Source organism: Odocoileus virginianus, chromosome 5 (genome assembly GCF_023699985.2).
Source record: "Odocoileus virginianus isolate 20LAN1187 ecotype Illinois chromosome 5, Ovbor_1.2, whole genome shotgun sequence".
NCBI classification, from domain to species: Eukaryota; Metazoa; Chordata; class Mammalia; order Artiodactyla; family Cervidae; genus Odocoileus; species Odocoileus virginianus.
Window position 1 is genome coordinate 67,315,657 of NC_069678.1, and position 21,248 is coordinate 67,336,904.

At 40.7% G+C, this 21,248-nt stretch overlaps 1 protein-coding gene across 16 annotated transcripts in view; it reads right to left on the reverse strand.

Moving 5' to 3' along the window:
* Window positions 1–579: 579 nt before the first annotated feature.
* The window catches only part of FGGY (FGGY carbohydrate kinase domain containing), a 484,689-nt gene continuing 464,020 nt past the window's right edge, over window positions 580–21,248 (reverse strand). For 13 of the 16 annotated variants that reach the window (XM_070468099.1, XM_070468088.1, XM_070468100.1 and 10 more), the window contains 3 exons: window positions 6,711–6,772; window positions 3,391–3,513; window positions 721–809 (listed from right to left, as the gene is read on the reverse strand). In XM_070468099.1, the coding sequence (XP_070324200.1) occupies window position 809; window positions 3,391–3,513; window positions 6,711–6,772 (186 nt within the window). In that variant the 3' untranslated portion in view covers window positions 721–808. Of the gene's footprint in view, window positions 810–3,390; window positions 3,514–6,710; window positions 6,773–21,248 lie in introns of those variants that run through there. The other 3 variants (XM_020882047.2, XM_070468094.1, XM_070468095.1) reach the window with 3 other exon arrangements.

A 21,248-nucleotide genomic window follows, 5' to 3' on the forward strand; every position in this document is an offset into this window, starting at 1 on the left:
GGATCCTATGAAGGAGGGAAAAATGCCATAGAAGACATTACTGAATTATTGACAAAATCAGAATATGAATGGAGGATTACATAAAAGCACTACATAAAAATTAAGGCTACTGAGATTTACTCTCAAGTGATTCATAAAAATCTGTATGTATATGATATGTGAATGAATATATATGAGTATACACACACACACACACACACACACACACAGGGAGGGAACATATAAATGAGAAAGCAGATGGATGGGATAATTATTAAAAGGTAATGGGTGTTCCCTCCCTCTATTATTCCTATTCTTGCAACTTTTCTGTAAGTTTGAAATTATTTCCAAATAAAAAATTAATAACAAGTTTTTAGCCACCTCTAGCATAAACATTGGATGCCCCACATGAAATTATGTAAGTCTTTAGTGGCTGACATTGAATCAGTTACCAAGGACCATTTCTCCTGGATGGAATGATCCCCAAGTTCCAGTCCCATAGGAGATCCTACGATACCTGGTGAAACTTCTGTCTCCATGATGGTGCCCGCGGCAACTACCAAGTAAATAATGGTGGTATTTTGAAATGGAAGACTCAAGTTTTGGTTGCACATGTCTCAGCTCTCTTTATTTAAAGACAATGCAGAAATGAATGAAATTATACCTAAGGGTCTCGAATGTAAGGTGAAATGACAGAGGTCCCCAACACAATGATATGAAACCTGGCATCAGCCCCTGCAAGCTCTGCTCAGTCCCCTTTCATGATGGCTGCGTACTCCTTCTGGTGTTCAACCAGCTTCAGGAATACTTGATATTTCTTGTCATAATATCTGTAGGAAAAAAATAATCATGTTGAGTGATTTCAACAAAACTGTTGTACAGCTTCCCCCGAGGTTTAGAAGAACAGGAATGTGTCTGTTACGGTTTTGCAGACACTTCCCACTTTTTGGATGCGGACAGGGCCCTGAGTCACATGTTTCACACCCACTGTCTTTAACCTCCATGGGTGAATCCACATCTCCACTTTAGAGGTAAAGGTTTTAATCTGAGAGTTGCTCAAGGAGGCAAATCTAAAAGAGTATTACTAAAAATGGGCAGATCTGGAATTCAAACTCAGGGCTACCTGATGTCAAAGCCTCCACTATAACATAGTGAAAAACCCAGGGTTGACACAGGACTTTTCACATTCTCAGCTTCAATAAGTATTTCATGTATGACTACTCCACCCCCTGCTCCAGTTTAGTGACTGGTTTAAAGTCATAGCCTGCCCAGAGATGAGACTGAGTGTTTTAATCACCCTTTGCAGATTCTGCACCTGTATTTCCTTTGCAGGCTGCTTTATCTGGGAGTAAAACCCCATGAAAACATGACTAATGCCTCTCCTGGAGCTGCACCCTGCCTTCCAGGCATCCCACAGAGGACCCTGCTCTCCTGTACTCTCTGGCTGAGTCTTCAGATGAGACCTGTTAGAACTAGTGCTGCCCATGAGTCAGACAGCTGAAGCTACCTTGGCATCACAGTCTTCAAAAGGACAATAGTAGCTAAGACCAGTTATACTTGCAGATGGCAGCTTGGCCCTTATTCCTTTTTGTTGGGAGAAAGGGGTAAGGGGTTAATGAAACCTGTCTAACATGTCTTGGTAGATTCTGAGCTTCTTTGAAAAGAAGTCTTCATGAAGGAACTTTGAGGCAAGCTTGGGAATTGGGGGTGAGAGAGTATAACAGTAACCCTGGACTACACGCAGGGACTTCTACCTGTAACACACAGGACTAAATGGATTAACAGGAACACAACCCCCCACTCCCATTCCACCCCCCATCCCTGGCACTTCTACTTTAAGAACTCTGGTAACTGAAGAGCTGTGATGGGACCAAACACAGGGTTAAGAAGTGGACTGGGTTTGAATCTCAGCTTGGCATCATTGTTAGTTGTGTGACCATGGATATTTTACTTAATCTATTCATTCCTAAATGTCCTATTTGTAAATGGGACAGCTCTCAACCTCAGACAGCTCTCTGCCTCAAGAGAGCTGTTATGTGAACTAAATGAGGTAATATTTGAGAAGCTCTTAGAACAGCACTGGGATCATAGCAAGTCATACCAATGCTAGTAATTAGCCTCCAACTAATAAATGGAAAAAAAAATAATAAAAATCTTAGCCTCAATTAAAAAAAAAACAAACTAATGCTCCAGTATTATCTTCAATCTCACTATATGTAGGTTCTACTAAAACTCGCTCTATGAGCCTCCAAATGTATTAACCATAGAATGATTTGGGGAACCACAATTTGCTTCTTCTAATGTTACTCTCTGACAATCTAATGTCAATAATTTTTTTCACTATATGAGATGGATTTTCTGACTTTGGGGAAACTTCTAGAAGGGAGCTTGGGTCAGTGTTCCTTCTCATACACTTGAAGATTTTCAGTTTTAATACTGAAATCTTTGCAGCAACTTTGTACAGTGGGAAAAGCATCGGCTTTTCAGGCAGAGAAGCCTAGGTGATTTTGGGAACTTCTTTAACTGGTCTGAGTCGGTTTCCCCACTGTTAGACGGATGATAACAGTACCTAATGTCATAGAGTGACTGAACTTTAAACATGAAAATGAACATGAAGTACTCTGTAGGCTGTCAAACTCTTATACATGTGAGCTAACATTCTCATATCCTTCTAGTATTCTGAAATGTCAAGAGATGGATAGACTGTTACTAAGGCATAAAAAAGAATGAAATAATTAATGAAATTTGCAACCACATGGATGGACCTAGAGATTATCATACTAAGTGAAGTCAGAAAGAGAAAAATACCATAGGATATCACTTATACGTGGAATCCAAAAAAAACTATACAAATTAACTATTTACAAAACAGAAATAGACTCACTGACATAGAAAACAAATTTATGGTTACCAAAAGAGAAAGGGAAGGAGGGATAAATTAGGAGTTTGGAATTAAAATACATACACTACTATATATAAAGTAAATAAGCAACAAGAACCTACTGTATAGCACAAGGAACTATACTTAATATCTTGTAATAAACTATAATGGAAAAGAATAAAAAAAATATCTCTCTATATATGTGTGTGTGTATATATATATATATACTTAATATCTTATAATAAACTATAATGGGAAAGAATCTAAAAAAATCTAAAAATATATATGTGTGTGTATATATACACACATATGCACACATATATACAATATCTGCATAACTGAATCACTTTGCTATATGCCTGACACATAGCACAACACATTATAAATTAACTACACTTCAACAAAAAAAAAGAGAGATGGATATACTATATTTTCCCTTTTTTATACATGGCAAGCTGAGGTCCCAAGGCACTTCTTTTCTTGTGCTTTTTATTTTTCAATCTTTTTTTATTGTGGTAAAATATACATACCACGGCTTCCCTGGTGACTCAGATGGTAAAGTGTCTGCCTGCAATGTGGGAGACCTGGGCTCAATCTCTGTGTTGGGAAGATCCCCTGGAGAAGGAAATGGCAACCCATTCCAGTACTCTTGCCTAGAAAACACCATAGATGGAGGAGCCTGGTAGGCTACAGTCCATCGGGTCACAAAGAGTCGGACACAACTCAGCAACTTCACTTCACTTCATACATACCACGTTATTGACTGTTTTAGACATTTTAAACTGCACAATTTAGTAGTATTAAGCACATTCATATTACTGTACAGTCATTGCCACCATCCATCCATGGAACTGTTTTCACCTTGCAAAACTAAAACTCTACCCATTAAACAGTAACTTCCCTTTCTCTCCTTCTTCCTAGTCTCTAGCCACCACCTTTCTATTTTCTGTCTCTATGAATTCGACTATTCTAGGTCCCTCATGTAAGTGGCACACTATGCTAAGTCGCTTCAGTCATGTCCAACTCTGTGCAACCCTGTGGACTGTAGCCCGCCAGGCTCCTCTGTCCATGGGATTCTCCAGGCAAGAATACTGGAGTGGCTTGCCATTTCCTTCTCCAAGGAGTGGCATGTAAATGGAATCATACAATATTTGTCATTTTGTGACTGACTCTTTTCACTAACATAATGTCCTCAAGGCCCATCCGTGTTGTAGCACATTTCAGAATCCTATTTTTTAAGGCTGAATAATATTCCATCATATGTACATACTATGTTTTCTTCATGTTTTCAACTGTCAATGGACACCTAGGTTGCCTTCATTCAGCTACTGTGAATAATGCTGCTATGAACATGGGTGCATAAATATCCAGAAGTGGAATTTCTGGGTTATATAATAATTCTATCTTTAAATTTTGAGGAACCACTGTATTATTTTCCACAGAGGATGCACCATTTTACATTCCCACTAGCAGTGGGCAAGGGATCCAGTTTTTCTGCACCCTTGTAAATAAAAGTGAAAAGTGAAAGTGTTAGTTGCTCAGTCTTTGTGACCCTATGGACTGTTGCCTGCCAGGCTCCCCTGTCTATGGATTTCTCCAGGCAGGAACACTGGAGTGGGTAGCCATTCCCTTCTCCAGGGGATCTTCCCAACCCAGGGACTGAACCCAGGTCTCCTGCATTGCAGGCGGATTCTTTACCCATCTGAGCCACCAGGGAAGCCCATACTAGCTATTTTTTTTTACTTTTTTGACAGTAGCCATCCTAATGACTGTAAATTGGTATCTCTTTGTGGTTTTGATTTGCATTTTCCTAAAGATAAGTGATGTTGATCTTTTCATGTGCTCACTGACCATATATTATTTTTGGAGAAATGTCTATTCAAGCCCTTTGCCCATTTTTGATTGGGGTTGTTGGTTTTCTTGTTGTTGAGTTTTAAGAGTTATCTGTATATGGATATTAATCCTTGATCCTTCCATCTTAGGTCTGTGTGGCACAGACCTCAGTGAGTGTTCTCTTCAGACAAGAACGTGATTTGAGTCAAGGAGATGTTGAGAGGGGCCCAGAAGGGCACCGGCTCTCTTTCCACTTGCAAATCTTCGGGCCACCTGCAGATGGTGCTAGAGCACCGTGTGTGGCTCCCTCACGGAGGCCCGCTCCCAGCTGACAGCAAGAAACCAAGGATTCTTCTCAAAAGAGCACGTGGGATCTACTCAAAGAACTGAAAAACAGGCTTTCCTCAAAAGTCTTCGGAGGGTCAGTGAGGAGATGGAACGAAGAATCTGTTTCTAATTTCAACAAAAGAGGGATGTTGCTGGCCCAGGGCTCCCACCGCCACGGGGAACTCAGATCTCTCCATGTTCTGGCATAGAGCTCCCGCAGGTATTTAGAGAGGGGTTTATATTCAGGGGATTAACAGCTCCCCTTTGGAGATCTTCTAAGAAAATAAAAGGTGGATGGCTTTCTCCATGGACCATTCCACTCTGCTTTGGTGGGACCAGCACCTTTTCCTGTCCATTATATAAGGTAGAATTTGCTTTTATGTCTTAACCTCAAATACTTTCCTAAAACGATAAAAGCCACTGGCACAATTGTTCCTTCATCTCTAAACTGACAACCAGTGAGTCAGTATAGGTTCTTTTCATCTCTCGAATTGATCCTTGAAAAGTTTTTCATCTGGTCTCTCTGCTTCTACCCTTAAGCCCTCTCATGCATCCTCTAAGAGGATCTTTCTAATATCTGCATCTGAACAGGTCCCATCACTCCTTAAAATTCACTATCTCCATTCTGCTGGGAGGATGAAACCTGAGGTCCTTAGCTCTCTCACAGCTCCCTGTGAGAGGAAGCCTCTGTTCCCCCTACACCCAGTTCCACTTCCCGTCATCTCCCATCTCATACTTTGCATTTCAGGATTATGAGTTGTTTAGAGTTTCCTGAATATACGATGCAGTTCCCACCTTTACAACTTTGCTTTGTTATTCCCCCTACTGACAAAGTTCTTTTTGGTTTTGTTTTGACAATTTCTTTTAGGCATTTAAAGTCAGGTAAACTTAACCTCCTCTCAAAAGCTTTCCCTTACCCCCACAGGGTCAAATTTTCTTCTGCTTTGCTTACTTTATCACCTAGTAACACATTTATTATATAACATACCTGTTTGTCCTGAAGTGATCTATTATATAAATAAGATTGTGTCTTACTCTCTTCTAAGTCCTGCCTAGATGTCAAACAGCATAATGGCTTGAAGACAGGAGGGACTCAATAAATAAGTGTTTTGTGAACTGGGGTTAAAATATTAATCGAAGTCATGTTGGTCTACTGTATAGCACAGGGAACTATACTCAATATTTTGTAATAACCTATAAAGGAACAGAATCTGAAGAATACACACATGCACACACACGCATACACATATATAACTGAACTGCTGTATGCCTGAAACTAACAGGATTATTGTAAATCAAATATACTTCCATTTTAAAAGAAAGTCATGTTGTAACCCTCAAAGTCACGTAACGCAAAGGCAAAGGGTGGAGGAACAGATAAATGCTACTGTGCGCGAAGACATGAGATTTCCATTTTAGGACAGATGAGACCAGATTTGCAGTTAATGACCTAAGGAAAAGAACATTGATTTGAAAGTTCAAAAGTTAATATTTGACCCCCAGGTCTGGCCCTTCCTAGCTCTGTGATCTTAGGGAATTAAAAATGACTTTACCTTCCTGAGATGTAGTTTTATCAACTATTAAATGAAAAGGCTGGCTTGCTGACCCCTGTGGTTTATCCAGCTCTAGAGTTGCGTGTGTCTATTGTTTTCATTCCTCAGTATTGTGCATAGAAAACATACAAACTTACCTTTTATCCTCATGTCTAGGAAACACAACTTTTCCAACTTTGCTCATTTTTGCCATTGCCTCCTGTCAAATAGAAAACAGAACACAGCTAAGTTGGAAAGTTAGGACCTAAGTGAGGCCTATCACAAGCAAAAACATGTTAATGAGAATTTACTTCCCCTTAAGAGATTCAGTTAGTCCATTTTTTTTTCAACTTAATTTCTCTAGTGTTAAGATTAAAACCCAGTGAATATTAAAAGTTACATCTACCACCACACAGCTTGGGCTTAACAAATGATTGCCTATCGAGACCTCCAGTACATAACAACCTGGAAGGCAAAGTACTTTTGTGATGGCTTGCAGCGGGCTATGGGAGGGAACTATTTCCCCTTCCCATTGCCCAGACATGAAGGCCTGAGAAGGCAACATAATCTGCCAGAGCCTGTTGTCCACTGAACTCACAGAAGCCACTCTGCACGCAAACTTTAGGTCCGAATATTTAAGACCTCTTCATTTCACTTTCAGTTCTTTTCCCAGTAGTCTCTGCAACTGTGAGTACAGATGTGAGACCTCTGGGCTGAGTCTAACAGACTCGACCTCAGGACATTCTTGTCTTTACAATGGGGCAGGGGGGCATTGTTGCAGTGTCTTGGGTGGACATGGTCGGAATGAACAGCAGCAAGATCAACCACAGATTGCATTGGCTCCATTGTATGAATGGAGAGGTCAGGTTTCCTTGGGTGGTCTCCCAATGTTGTTAAGTTCGTGGGAAACTTAGGGGAGTAGAGTGAACCCATAGTTTGTGGAGTCCAAAGACTTGACTTTGGGAGATTGCAAGCAATAGCATGACAAAGCTCCTCAGAAGAGGTCCTGTCTTGGGAACAGCTATTGAACTCTTATTGTTAAGGATGCAGTCATTCTGGGGTCACATATGTACAACTTCTTACTCTATACATGTATTAATTACTCACTATGTACCAGACACTGTGCTAGGAATACAGATTTGTGTAAGACACACCCTATGGCCCACAGAAACTCACATATTAGCAGAGGAGGAAAGAAATGTAAGAAGCTGGCTACCACACAGAATGTGAAAGGCCCTTGGTATCTTCAAAACATGCCCAAGTGTTTCCTTGAACATCCTTACCACTTTACTGGTGATTTATTTATTCACATACACATACATATGTATTTATATAATTCTATAAATATTATGTTTATTATTTATCACTAATTCTTGTGTGACAAGTCATGTACCTACTAGCTTATATTCCTTCTCTGCCTCTTCATCTTTCATTCTGACGAGAATGTAAGCAACTTAGGCTGGGAGATATGTCTATTTGCTGCGTAATCTCAGTACCTAGAATATTCATAAAACATATTGAGCCCCTTCCACGTGCCAAGCACAGCATTCAATATATATGGAAAACAGAGATGAAGAATAAATGGTCCTTTCATCAAGAAGCTCACCATGGAATGGAAAAAACATTTACTATGATCAAAATAGAATGTGATAAATACCATGCTAGAAGCAGATAAACTTCTTTTCAATAGTTATTCAAGGATCAAGAAACTTAATAGTTTTCCATCTACTAATCACTTACACATATTTCCAGTCTGGCAAATACGTTCTACCAGCTCTTTCCCAAGGAAAAATGTCCCATGGACATTCTGACCAGTTATCTGGTTTCCTAGTGTTCAGTGGTTTTTCTTTTTTTTTTTCTTCCATTTATTTTTATTTGTTGGAGGCTAATTACTTTACAACATTGCAGTGGTTTTTGTCATACATTGAAATGAATTAGCCATGGATTTACATGTATTCCCCATCCCGGTCCCCCCTCCCACCTCCCTCTCCACCCTATCCCTCTGGGTCTTCCCAGTGCACCAGGCCTAAGCACTTGTCTCATGCATCCAACCTGGGCTGGTGATCTGTTTCACCCTAGATATACATGTTTCGATGCTGTTCTCTTGAAACATCCCGCCCTCGCCTTCTCCCACAGAGTCCACAAGTCTGTTCTATACATCTGAGTCTCTTTTTTCTTTTCTTGCATATAAGGTTATCGTTACCATCTTTCTAAATTCCATATATATGTGTTAGTATCCTGTAATGGTCTTTATCTTTCTGGCTTACTTCGCTCTGTATAATGTTCAGTGGTTTTAAAAGTGCTGTTTGGGAGATCAGAGATGCTGAGAGTAGGAAGCCCACTGACAGAAGGAAAAAAAAACAGCAGTCTTACTAAGAAGGAGGTTTGAAAAATTATGATAAAATTATTGAAAAGGGAATCAAGGTGAAAGGATAAGAACCAACAAAGGGCAGCCTAGGGACATTTTGTAAAAGAGCATCCATATCTTGGTGTGGTCACTGCTGTTCCACTTAACAAGAATATTTAAAGAGCTCTGCTCACCCCAATGTGTGTCAGAACATTCTCCTTCAAAAACTAAATTCTGATTTCCTTTAAAGCAAGTCCCATGTGTTGCTGAAATGGTCACAGTCATCCCCCCCACCAACTTTGCCACTAGGTCTCCTGTTTTGGGCTTGCTTCTTCCTTCACAGTGGTGCTCTGTTCTGCTCTGCCTGTTTTAGGGCAGATTTGCCTGCTCTGAATCTTGAAAATACCCTGGGGGTATCCTCAGCATTGGGCTTTGGTGTTAGACTTGAGTTGACATTCTAAGACTGCCTTCATGGGTGGGATCCAGGAAACTTGTGTTATATAAGAAGCATCATAAATGTCACTTCCCTTCCCACCATAATAGATGTGTAGACACACGGCAGATAGCAGGGAATTCTTTCTTCCTGTCTTCATGTTACTTTTGCTTATTTTTAAAATAAATGTTTGAGGAATAAAAGCAATAGAGATTTCAAAGGTTTAACAAGAGGTTATTTTGTTTCTCACAAAAGTACAGATTTAAGACATTAAGCTGAACTCAGTTATTGATTCCACAGAAGGTCTTCCCTGACTCATCCTCACTGCCTGCCTCCCACCTAGAATGAGTTATCTGCTACTGTAGAAACTTGTGCTCCCATCTATCATAGCATTTATAACACAGTACCACAATTTTTTGTTAGCACATCAGCTGCCCCAACTAGACTCCCGCTCCTTAAGCAGCAACTGTTTTAACTATTTCCACTGCCAAACTCAGCATCTGGGGTATCGCACGTGCCCAGCAAATGTCTATGGGATGAACGAACTTAAGGACCATACATGTGAAGGAATGTTAAAATGGAAGTTTTGTCTGAGAGCTAAAGTTGACAGATATAAGACACCACAGTGAGCTGGAAACAGACCACCCTGAAAGGGTAGCTGAGGACCCATAAATCAATTCTGAAACCTTTCATCCATGTGGAAGGTCAGAAAAAGAGATGGAATTTTAGGAGGGAGCCGTGTGTGGACTGAGCATCAGGGCTCCTTCCAGGGGAGGGGCTGAGAGCATGGTTTCACTGACATCAACTGGTATCTGGACACATATCCCTGAGGTTGGGGGACAGGGTGGGCTGAGCGTATCTCCTGTCTGGAGGAGAAGTGCTGGCTGGCAGCTTTGGTGTAGAAGTGAAGGAGTGTTGCCCTGGGATCAGCCGGTACGGCCAGCGTCTGTCAGACTTCAAAAGGCCACCCGAGGTGGCCACAGGTGAGAGGGCTTTGTGGGTTGTCTTAGATCCTGGCCAGTATGGCTATCTAATGAGAGGGAGCCTGCACTGGGAGCCTGCGACAATGACAGAAAGCTCAGCTCAGCACTCTGTGATGACCTCCATGGTTGGGATGGGGGCGGGACGGCAGGGAGGTTCGCGAGAGAGAGGATATATGTGTACAAAGAGCTGGTTCAGCTCACTGAACAGCAGAAACTAACACAGCATTGTAAAGCAATTATATTCCAATTAAAAAGAGAAAAAAGAAGCTTGAGGCAACCAACTGGATTTTTAAGCAATTAAAAGAGCTACTAGAATAGAGAAGGACAAGGAGTGGATACAATGAGGTGTCTACAGAAGTGGAGTCTCCTTAAAAAATCTGCAATGGAGCCTAGCTGTAAACACATTTTCAACTTAGCACGAAGTCCATTTATGACAGTGCTATTCAAGATAAGAACTTTCCTACACCCCTTAACTCTCTTCCCTTCCAGCTTCCAACCACCTCTGAAGAACAAGAAGAAAGCTAACATATACTTGGAGGGAAAGTGAATGAGGAAAAAAAGAAGAATCTAATCACAGCCATCTCTTCACATCTCCAGCAGTCCTGGCTGGAGGAATGAGGAGCTCTCTTATCTTTAGATGAACAATGAAGTGATGAGCATGATATATTTCTTGGTATTCTAATGTTGGAATTTTGGTTATGTCTCATGACTTACACGGAGAAGGCAATGGCAACCCACTCCAGTACTCTTGCCTGGAAGATCCCATGGGTGGAGGAGCCTGGTGGGCTGCCATCTCTGGGGTCGCACAGAGTCGGACATGACTGAAGCGACTTAGCAGCAGCACCAGCATGACTTACAGTGACCATGAAACCCATATTATCTAAATGACTTTCTGCTTACTTAAGAAAGTAATGGGACTACCAAAATTTTTAACTAGGGCAGAGAGAAACTAGCTAAAGTGCACATATAAAGGGACAGTGGGAGGAAAAAATACAGTTGTTTTTCAATTCTGTCTCAAAAATTGTGTTATATGTGCATAATAAACAATAGATGAAAATATATTAAAAAAATCAGCAGGTTCAAGAGCATGAGTGGTTAGTTTTTAGTGTTCACTTGTTTTTTCTGTCTTCACTTGATACAATGGCATAAAGGGATTTGATCATTTGAAGGAAAATAAAACAAAACTGCACTCTAAAAAAAAAAAGTTATGCTTCTAGAGGCAGTCAAAATGACTTGTGCTCATTCTCCTCTCTTCTGGGAGGTGGGGCTCATTAAGGGTACTCGACACAATATGGAGAATACCCAGAGAATTGGTGCTGTCATCAGAAACGGCACTGCTGAGTTTTCCCATTTTTCCAAATCATTAACATAAAACTGAAACCTCATGAACCCACTGGCTGCAGTAAATCTGGAAATTACCACAGCATAACAATATGAATTTATTATGGAAATGCTGACACGTGCTAAATATAGTCACCCCCCACAATATATTTCTGTTCAAAAGGGTTTATTTGAAGTTGGCCGCAAAATTCATCCTTTTTGTCAGCAGGCAAGAGCTGGACAATCTGGATTTGTAGCACGCTACCCTCTTTGTTGGGGAGTCTAGACAGAAACAACGAAGACAGGGACTTTTCTCTTTCCTTTTTGCCCACACAATGAGAGCTTTTGAAAACAAAATATTTGGTAAAATCGCCTTTTAATCACTTCTTTTCTTTCTCTCTATAAGGCCGAGCTATAAATAAACCATGAAAGTTCACATTTGATCGTCACTTCTGTAAGAAAAAATAGGAGCCCTGTACCAGGGCCGTGAAAGACTGCATTCATGGGGTATGACCCTTCCCTGCCGTGTCAAGGCCGAGATACCAGTCCGCACACGCAGCTCACCACTTCCCTGGGAGCAGCACTGGCAGCCACCAGGCCTGTGTAGGCCCAGGGAACTCCCAGTTCTCATGTGTCCCAGACTGGCTTGGGAGCCACTGAAGGGCTGTAGGCTACACTGGGTGGGGTACCCAGGGAAGTTAGGTTCAAGAAAGGAAGGTGCTCATCAGCACCCACGGAGAAGAAGGGGATTCCGAGAGTGGCAGACAGAAATGTTGGCAATTTGGGGAGCAGGGGGTTTGATACTTTCCCTCCCACCCAGGAGAAGGGGAACAATGACCTTAAGACTTTGGGAAGGCTGGCAGGTAGTCTAGACTTAGGCACCAAAGTGCAATGCAAGTTTGGCAGTGTGGAGTCATGGTCTACAGGAAGAATAGCCACAACCTGGCCTGGTGGGAGCTATACTGTGACTCCCTAAAGGCACATGTCACTGTAAGTCTCATGCTTAACATGGTCCAAGCACATGAGTCCATAGTTGCTTGGTTAATGTTGGCTGAGCTGCTGAAGGCAAGGGTGGTGATATTCACGACAGAAGGTAATGGAAGACACCTAATGGTGTTTCTAAAATAGTATACATGCACTCCAGGGAGTGCTGGAGGTGACCTGCTAAGATTTCAGAAGAAAATATTGGAAGTGCTATTTATATGACTTTTAGTCTGAGGAAATTACTTCAGTTTTAATATGCGGATTGTCACCAGTTCCAAAAGTTGGTCCGCACAACAGTCATGAATGAATAAGATGTGTGAGGTCTCCTAAAGGGAGGATGAGAGTGCTGCAACACCACAGAGGACAGCAGGGCACTCCATTCTGTGTCCCCAGCTTCCAGGGGTTTGCTACATGTCGTCATTTACATGTTCCAGGTTGGTAGGTTTATGTGCAAGCGTGCGTGTGCAGTTGCTAAGTCATGTCTGACTCTTTGTGACCCCATGGACTGTACAGCCAGCCAGGCTCCTCCATCCATGGGATTTCCCAGGCAAGAATACTGGAATGGGTTGCCATTTCCTCCTCCAGGGGTCTTCTTGACCCAGGGATCGAACCCATGTCTCCCATGTCTCCTGATTGGCAGGTGGATTCTTTATCACTGAGTCACCTGGAAAGCTAATAAGTCAGATAGAAAAAGATAAAAACTGTATGACATCACTTATATGTGGAATCTAAAAATTAATACAAATGAATTCATATGTAAAGCAGTAGAGGACAAACTAGTGTTTACCAGTGGGGACAAGGAAGGAGGGATGGGGAAGACGGGGGTAGGAGACTGAGAGAAACAAATTATGCACAAATAGATAAGCAATAAGCATATACTGTACTATTGTACAGCACAGGGAGTCAGTCTTTATCTTGCAATAACTTATGGAGTATAACTGGTAAAAATACCAAATTACTATGCTATATACCTGAAATTAGCATATCATCAATCAACTATACTTTAATTAAAAAAAGAAAAAGAATACTGTTTGATATATATAGAAGCACATACAAAATCATTTAGAAATCATCAATAATCATTTAAAAAAATCATTAAAAACTCATCTGGCCATAGACAGTGTAACTTCAGATATTGCATAATGTTAGTATGATGATATTACTATAAAATAGTATCATTTCAGCTCTATTTCAGTTGTTTTATGTGTAAATAATCTACAAGCACAGTAGAATATGTATATGCTTTTTCATAAATAAGTTTCCATGTATTTAGCATGTAAGTTCAATTTTTTTTAAACTGATGGAGTATATGAGCCAAAAAGCAAGGTGTCCATTGGCCCAGCAGTCAACTCCCATGGTTGTTGCTAGGTTACCAGTTCAGCCAAGATATTGCAGGTGCTACTTTGTGGAGAAGGAAATGGCAACCCACTCCAGTATTCTTGCCTGGAGAATCCCATGGACAGAGGAGCCTGGTGGGCTATCGTCCACGGGGTTGCAAAGAGTCGGACACGACTGAGTGACTTCACTTTCACTTTCTTTCACTTTGTGCTGTGCATTGTACTAATCACTTTATGTACATGACTCTTTAAATTCTCCAAATGACTATGACACAGGTATCATCATCTGTCTTCACGTTATGGACCAAGAAGTGAATGGAGAGAGTATGAGGAATTTGCCTAAGGTAAGAAAGCGAATATGCAGTAAAGTTAGAATTCAGACCCACCTCTGACTCCAGGCTTATGCTTAGCCCTACACTCAGCCATGACCCTCCTATCCTCTTTGCAAGACAAAAACCTGGCACTTGAATCCCCTGGTGGTGGTGGTTTAATAAGTCGTGTTCAACTCTTATGACCCTGTGGATTGTAGCCTGCCAGGCTCCTCTGTCCATGGGATTTCCCAGGCAAGAATACTGGAGTGGGTTGCCATTTCCCTCTTCAAGGCAGCCACCAAGGGAAGCCTTGAGTCCTCTGGGCTTGAGTTCAAATCCCACTTCTGCTGCTGATTAGCCGTGTGATCGATGTGTGTGCGTTTGTGAGACACACCAGTACAGAACACTGTACCTTTTTTCAAAGATGCTGACACATAGCTCTGAAATACATGAATCTGCCTTCTTGAGGAACTCTGACTCATTTCATTTTACTGGAACAACAAGTTCACATGCTAATGTGTGGGCTGAGGCACATGACCCCTCCGTAGAAAAACAAAGTATAGCAATGTGATTTTCCTCCAGCAAGTGTTAAGAAATGGCTCGTTGTTCTTCTATTTATTTTGTTTTTCGTTTTGACACACTCATCTTTTGACCTGCACCTGGTATTCTGTGTAACCTCCATGACAACAACAATTGAGAAGCAAGAAAGGATGAGAGAAAGGAAAGTAAGTCTTCATCACTAATCATGACATAAAGACTCACACCTCATTTATAATTTTAAATACATGGTATCAATCTACCTACCTGTACCTGAAATTATATTGTTAATTTATCTGCATCCTTGTTTACTGTCTATTTCTTCCTCAGCTTTCACACCTACTCCTTCCTTGTGAACCTAAGCTCTATGAAATCAGGGTCATTGGCTTTCTTATTCATTGATGTATCTTTAGCTTTTAGGAGGATGTTAGCTGAAGGTTATTTGAAAGTATACACTAATTAAGTCTGTTCTGGTGAGGCACTGTGTATCTATATCCTGCCTCATTTGATGCTCACAAACATTCTGTAATGAAGGACTTATTATCTAAATTTATAATGAGAAAACAGAGGCTCAGAGAGGTTAAGTGACTTTCCTAAGCTAGTAGATGGATTAGCTAGGATTTGAAACTTGCTTTAACTCATGAATAAGACCAGGCCTATTCCTTGACAAGCTCACAGTTAATAGATCTCCAGCATTAGTTCAAGACAATTTATCTTGCTCTGATGACTTTAAGGTCCTGTAAAACCCTAAAAGCTTGCTTTCCTCCACCATCAAAGACAAATTCAATTATAGTTATGATATTGTGCTCACAAAAGCAGGAAGATTCGTTGATGTATGGAAAGACGGTTCATGTTAATTTTTGAAGCAAACAAAATTATTGCCAACTGTATGACCCTGAGTAAGGTCTAGCCCTCCCTGGGACTCACTTTCCTTATCATCAAAATAAAGGGATTGGATTAGATTATTTCTAAAATCTTTGCCAGCTTTGCAATCTGTTGCTTCCATGTACATGTCTTTTTTTGATTAACTCTCAGTTGACAAATGAACCGGTTGCTCTCAATGGTACATTTTATTATTATTATTATTATTATTTTTAACTAGGTTTACTCTAAGAGAGAATATACTTACTGTATTTCCCCAGCAAGGTATAGCCTCATTCCAACTCAGTCATGCAATCATGGCAGAGGGGAGAGGTCCCATAATAGGTAAGGATACCTACCACTGTGATATTTTGAGATGCAGTCCTAATACAGGGCCTGGTTGCAAAGGGGTTGGGCCCTAAAATGAATAGTTGAGTGACTAGTCATCCTACTTACATTGGTTTGACTTGGCTCTTATGAGTTTTCTCAAGGGCAAAATATCAAGCTTCTTGCTAAAAGCATCATATTATAGACTTCAAAATGGCAAGCTCTCACCCATTTAATAATATGTTATTGACTGAAAAAGAAATGGTCCTGCTGATATTTCTGGCTGAGTACTTCAGTGAGCTGTAACAGAAATAATACTAATAACAATAACTCAACAACAAAAATAATAATGGCAGCTAATGGCCCAATACTTTATTAAACACTTTATTGTTGCTGTTGTTGAGTCACTAAGCTGTGTATGACTCTTTGAGACTCCGCTGACTGTAGCTTGCCAGGCTCCTCTGTCCAGGGAATTTTCCAGGCAAGAATACTGGAGCCAGTTGCCATTTCCTACTCCCTCCAAGGGATCCTCATGACCCAAGGATTGAACTCATGTCTCTTGTGTCTCCGGCATTGCAGGTGGATTCTTTACCATGGCGTCACTTGGGAAGCCCCATTAAACACTTTACCAACTTCATATCCCCAACTGAAAGATGAGGAGACAAACAGTTTTGGAATTCTATTCTTAACCATTCACTGTGGAACAAAGGCTTTGGTGATAAAAGAGACCATAATTCAAACCCTAGCTCTTCCATTTAACACTCTGAGTCTCAGTTTTAAAAATGGGACACTTAATACCTATTTTATAGGTATATTGTTATGAAATAAATGATTAAAAGCATAGTTGTTATTACTACTAATACTATTTACCCATCAACTGAAACAAACCTTATTTTCCAGAAGCTTTATTAAAAGTAAGAGTTAACATGTATCACTAATACTTGGATATGTGTTTCCGGTTGGTGGGGTGACTAGATTAGGGAAGGTGGTGGATGTCAACAGTCTCTGGCTCCTTATCATCATTTCTGGATGACTGCTTCTCCATCTGCAGGCAAAAACCTCCACTCTGAGTTTTATGCCACCTAACGATAGAGATATAATCATATTTAGTTCCCCTGCATCTCTATGCTGTCATCATTAGCCTCTTGCTGATGTCAAATGAGCCGAAGGCTTAGATCTCATCTCCCTATCCATCTAGGGGTTTGTCTTCATCATGTAAGTCTTCAGCATCTGTTTACAGGACCCATCCAATGCTTGAGTCTTGTGGTTTTGAAGTGTTTTCAATATTATAATTGCCACTTTCTGACTTCAGTTGCCCATTACTTTAATCTTGTTTGCCACATCATTCCTATCAAATGTCTTCCTCCACCTGATGGTTATTGCCAGAATCTCAGTCCCTTTTTTGAGCCTATATACCTCTTCTGACTGATTTCTTCCATATATAGGGGTGAGTCCATTAAATCAAACACTGATCAATGAGAGTCACTACTAATTATCTTTTATTTGTCAAATTCAATTGATACATCTAATCCACAGACATTCCTTAGCTAGAATATGCTTCATTTATGACTGTAGGAGTAAAACAAAGTTTAGGAAGGAGTGGGCTGATGGGAGATTGCAACTTGAGAAAATACAGGATCCTGAAAGTTCTCAGAGTCCAAACAACTTGGAAATTTACACTTCCTGTTTCAAAGCTAATTTTGTATTGTGAAGATTTTTTTGGTCAACAGATCAGGCATCATAATTGATAGCAGAAAATAAAAATGTGATGGCACTAACATTTTTTTATGTTCCAAATCTGATGTATTCATTTTATTATACTCTGTTGTAAAACCAAAAATTCCCCCATTGCACAGAAGCCAATATCCTATAAGATCATGAAAAAGTGGTGGTGCAGGACATGCAAGACATGATGAGCTACAAGGGATGTTGGGTAGTCACTAGTCAATTTCTCTGTGTTTAGGTTGGTAAATAACCAAATTTTCTAAGACACAGGTATTTTTCCATCTATCTTGCCCTCCACACACCTTAAAGCTCCATGTTTTAGATTTCCAACTCTCCTAGATCAGAGTCATATTAGAAGTGGGGCATGCACATCTTGGTCTAGCCTTTGGGGTTGGGCTTAGACTGCTTTATGGTACAGATGTGCTTCCGGCTATGCCAGAACGCATTTCAAACCTATATTAGGAGGACAAAGACAAGCAGAGAGGATGCATCTGAAACCAGGAGTAGAGGAGGCCGAAGATGTCAGCAAAGCACCAAAAGCATGAGAAAGCCTGGAGGGAAACTGGGAAGGAAGGAGACAGCAGAGGTACACAGAGTGAAAAAAGCATGGAAGGCAGGTCCAGGATAAATCACACGTGTCCTTTTAAGTTGGTTTATAAGCTTTTCTTGTGTTCCCAAAGCCCCCTCTATCTTAGCACTTGGCAGGCAGTAGGATAAATGTCTGTTTACTTATATGTTTCTTATACTAGACAATGAGAGCTCAGAGGAGAGAGGTCATTAATTTTACCAGTATCCTCAACAATTGATATAATATGACTTTTCAATAAGTAGTGTTGAGAGATTAAAAGAACGAATGAGTAGATAGATCAATGAATGAATGAATCAGGGACGGGATATCTGTATAAATCAACTTTGGGATATCCCTCAATTGTACTTTTTGGTATTTACTGCTAGGAAATAATATTCTTCACTTTCAGATATCACACAGTTAAGATCATGGGCTCTGGACTGCCTAGATCAGAGCCTTGGCTCTTTTAACTGAATGGCTTAGGCAATTTAATAACCTCTTTATGCCTTGGTTTACTCATCTGTAAAATAGAAACAAAAGAAATAATTACTCATAGAGTTAGTGAGACAAGAGAAAATGCATGCAAACCATTTAATTTAGTGCCTGGCACAAGTGAGAGCTAAAAAATTTGTTATTTTTATAAAAATCTCCACTATCTCCACCCTAGCACTATATATCTTATATTGTTTTCTTGAGCACTACTATTTAAAGACAGCACTTCCTCATCTTCTGCTACATGTGACATGCTGCCTGGGCAGGGGATTGATAAAGAGCATGGAATGAAGGCATTGCTCAACCCTGAATACCAGCTGATGCCTCTGGTTAATGCGGGGAAGGAAGAAGGACAATGAGCAGAATGGGGCCTGTAGGCAATAAAAGTTGTAGGAGCTTGTAGGTTTAGAATACGGAGTTTATTTTTGGGTTGGACTTCCAGGCCTTTTACATAAAACAAAGAAAACAACAACTATGTCAGCTGTGTTTATGAACATGAGCTTGTGCTGGCTTTCTCAAAACATAGGGAATTCAGTCTACTTCCCTCTGTTTACTAAGTTATTGACAAACACATGATATACTGGAAAGAAGACTGAGCTGGAAATCAGGAGGCTCTGGTCCTGTATGAACTCAGTCTGGGCTCTGTAATTTTGAATGAATTGCTTCCTTTCTTTGGATACTAGTTTCCTCATCTCCAAAACGAGAAGCCTGAGCCAGATAATGTTTTACTGTTCAACAAATAGTTATTGAGGACCCACTGTGTGCCAGACATTACACTAGGCACTGTGGATACATAAGTGAATCAGATGGCTCTGATCCTTGACCTCATGGAGTTTAGAGTCTATTAGAAAAACAAAGGAATTATGTGAGAGCACCAGATGGAGACAAAACTAGTTTGGGGGCTTAGCGAACTATCTGAAGGTTCAGAAGGACTTGGGCAAATAGTTAAAGAGTATTGATGAAGAGGGTCCCAGGCTGAATAAAAGGCATATTTGCAGGTCCCAAGTCAAGATAATACGGTGCATTCAAAGAACTAAAAGAAGTCCAAGGTGGTTTGAGTAGACAGAATGCTGGGAAAGAGTGAAAACAGACAAAGCTACAAATGAAGGCAGGAATAGGTTTTGGGGTGGTCTTTTAAAATCATGTTAAAGGTTTCTGACATTATGCCAAAGTCAAGGGGAAGACACTGATAATTTTTAAGCTAAAGCATTCTATTCAAGTTTGTAAAAGATCACTTTGGCAGGTGTGTGGAGAATGGATTAGAGTGGTAAAATGGCAGTAGGGAACCCATTCAAGAGGCCCTTGGAGAAGTCCAGGTGAGAGCTGATGGTGTTTGGACTAGGGTGGGACTGTGGAGTTAAAGCAAAGTGGAGAATTAAAGAGATACAATGAGGAGTTTAGAAAGAGACCAGGGGACACCAGGGTGGAGGAAGAAGAAGAGGGTGGGCTCTGAATGTCCTTGAGGTCCTGGCAGAAGTGATTAAGTAGATGTGGTACCATTACCGATAGTGCCAGGTCCTAAGCTAGCGCCAGTTTTGCAGGCAAAGGTGGAGATGCTGAGTTCAGGTTTGAACCTGTTTAAATTGAGATGCCTGTGAGACCTTTAAGTGTAGATGTAGAGCTGCTTGCATATCAACAGAAAATGAATCCTTATAAGTGGATAAGAGGGACAAAATCTTACAGAAGACCAATACAGAATTCTAGATAGAGGAGAGACAGGAGCTGACAAGGAATCTGGAAAATAGCGTTAAGAGCATCTCAGTAGGAGGAAAATCAAGGAAGTATGCTGTTAGTGGGAAAGTGTTTCCAAATGAACTTATCTATGAAACAGAAACAGACTCACAGCCAGAGAGAACAGACTTGTGGTTGCCAAGGGGAGGGAGGGAATGGATTGGGAGTGTGCCGGTAACAAGGTCCTACTGTATAGCACAGCGACCTATATTCTGTGATAAACCATAATGGAAAGGAATACAAAATAGAATGCATATATATATATTTATCTATGAATAATGGAGTTACTTTGCTGTACAGTAGAAATTAACACAATATTGTGACTTTATTGATACTTTAATCAAGTTAAAAAAAATAAGAAGAAAAGTGTTTCAGTGAAGCGAGTACGCCACATTGCAAAATGCTGTTCAGTGTAAAGCAGGGTAAGACGTGAAAAGTCCTTCGTGCTGTGCAATGACCTAGGTGAGCTTTAGTGGCCTAAACGGGAATGATTCTGATAGATCTGTGGAAGAGGAAGGCAGATCATCCTTGGTGAGGAGGGAGGTGGTGTGTAAGAAAATCACGACAGGGCTTCCCTGGTGGCTGAGTGGTAAAGGATTCTCCTGCCAATGCAGGAGATATGGGTTCGATCCCTGCTCTGGGAAGATCTCACATGCCACAGAGCAACAAAACCCCTGTGTCAAAACTACTGAGCCTGTGCTCTAGGGCCCACACACCGCAACTGCTGAAGCTTGCACGCC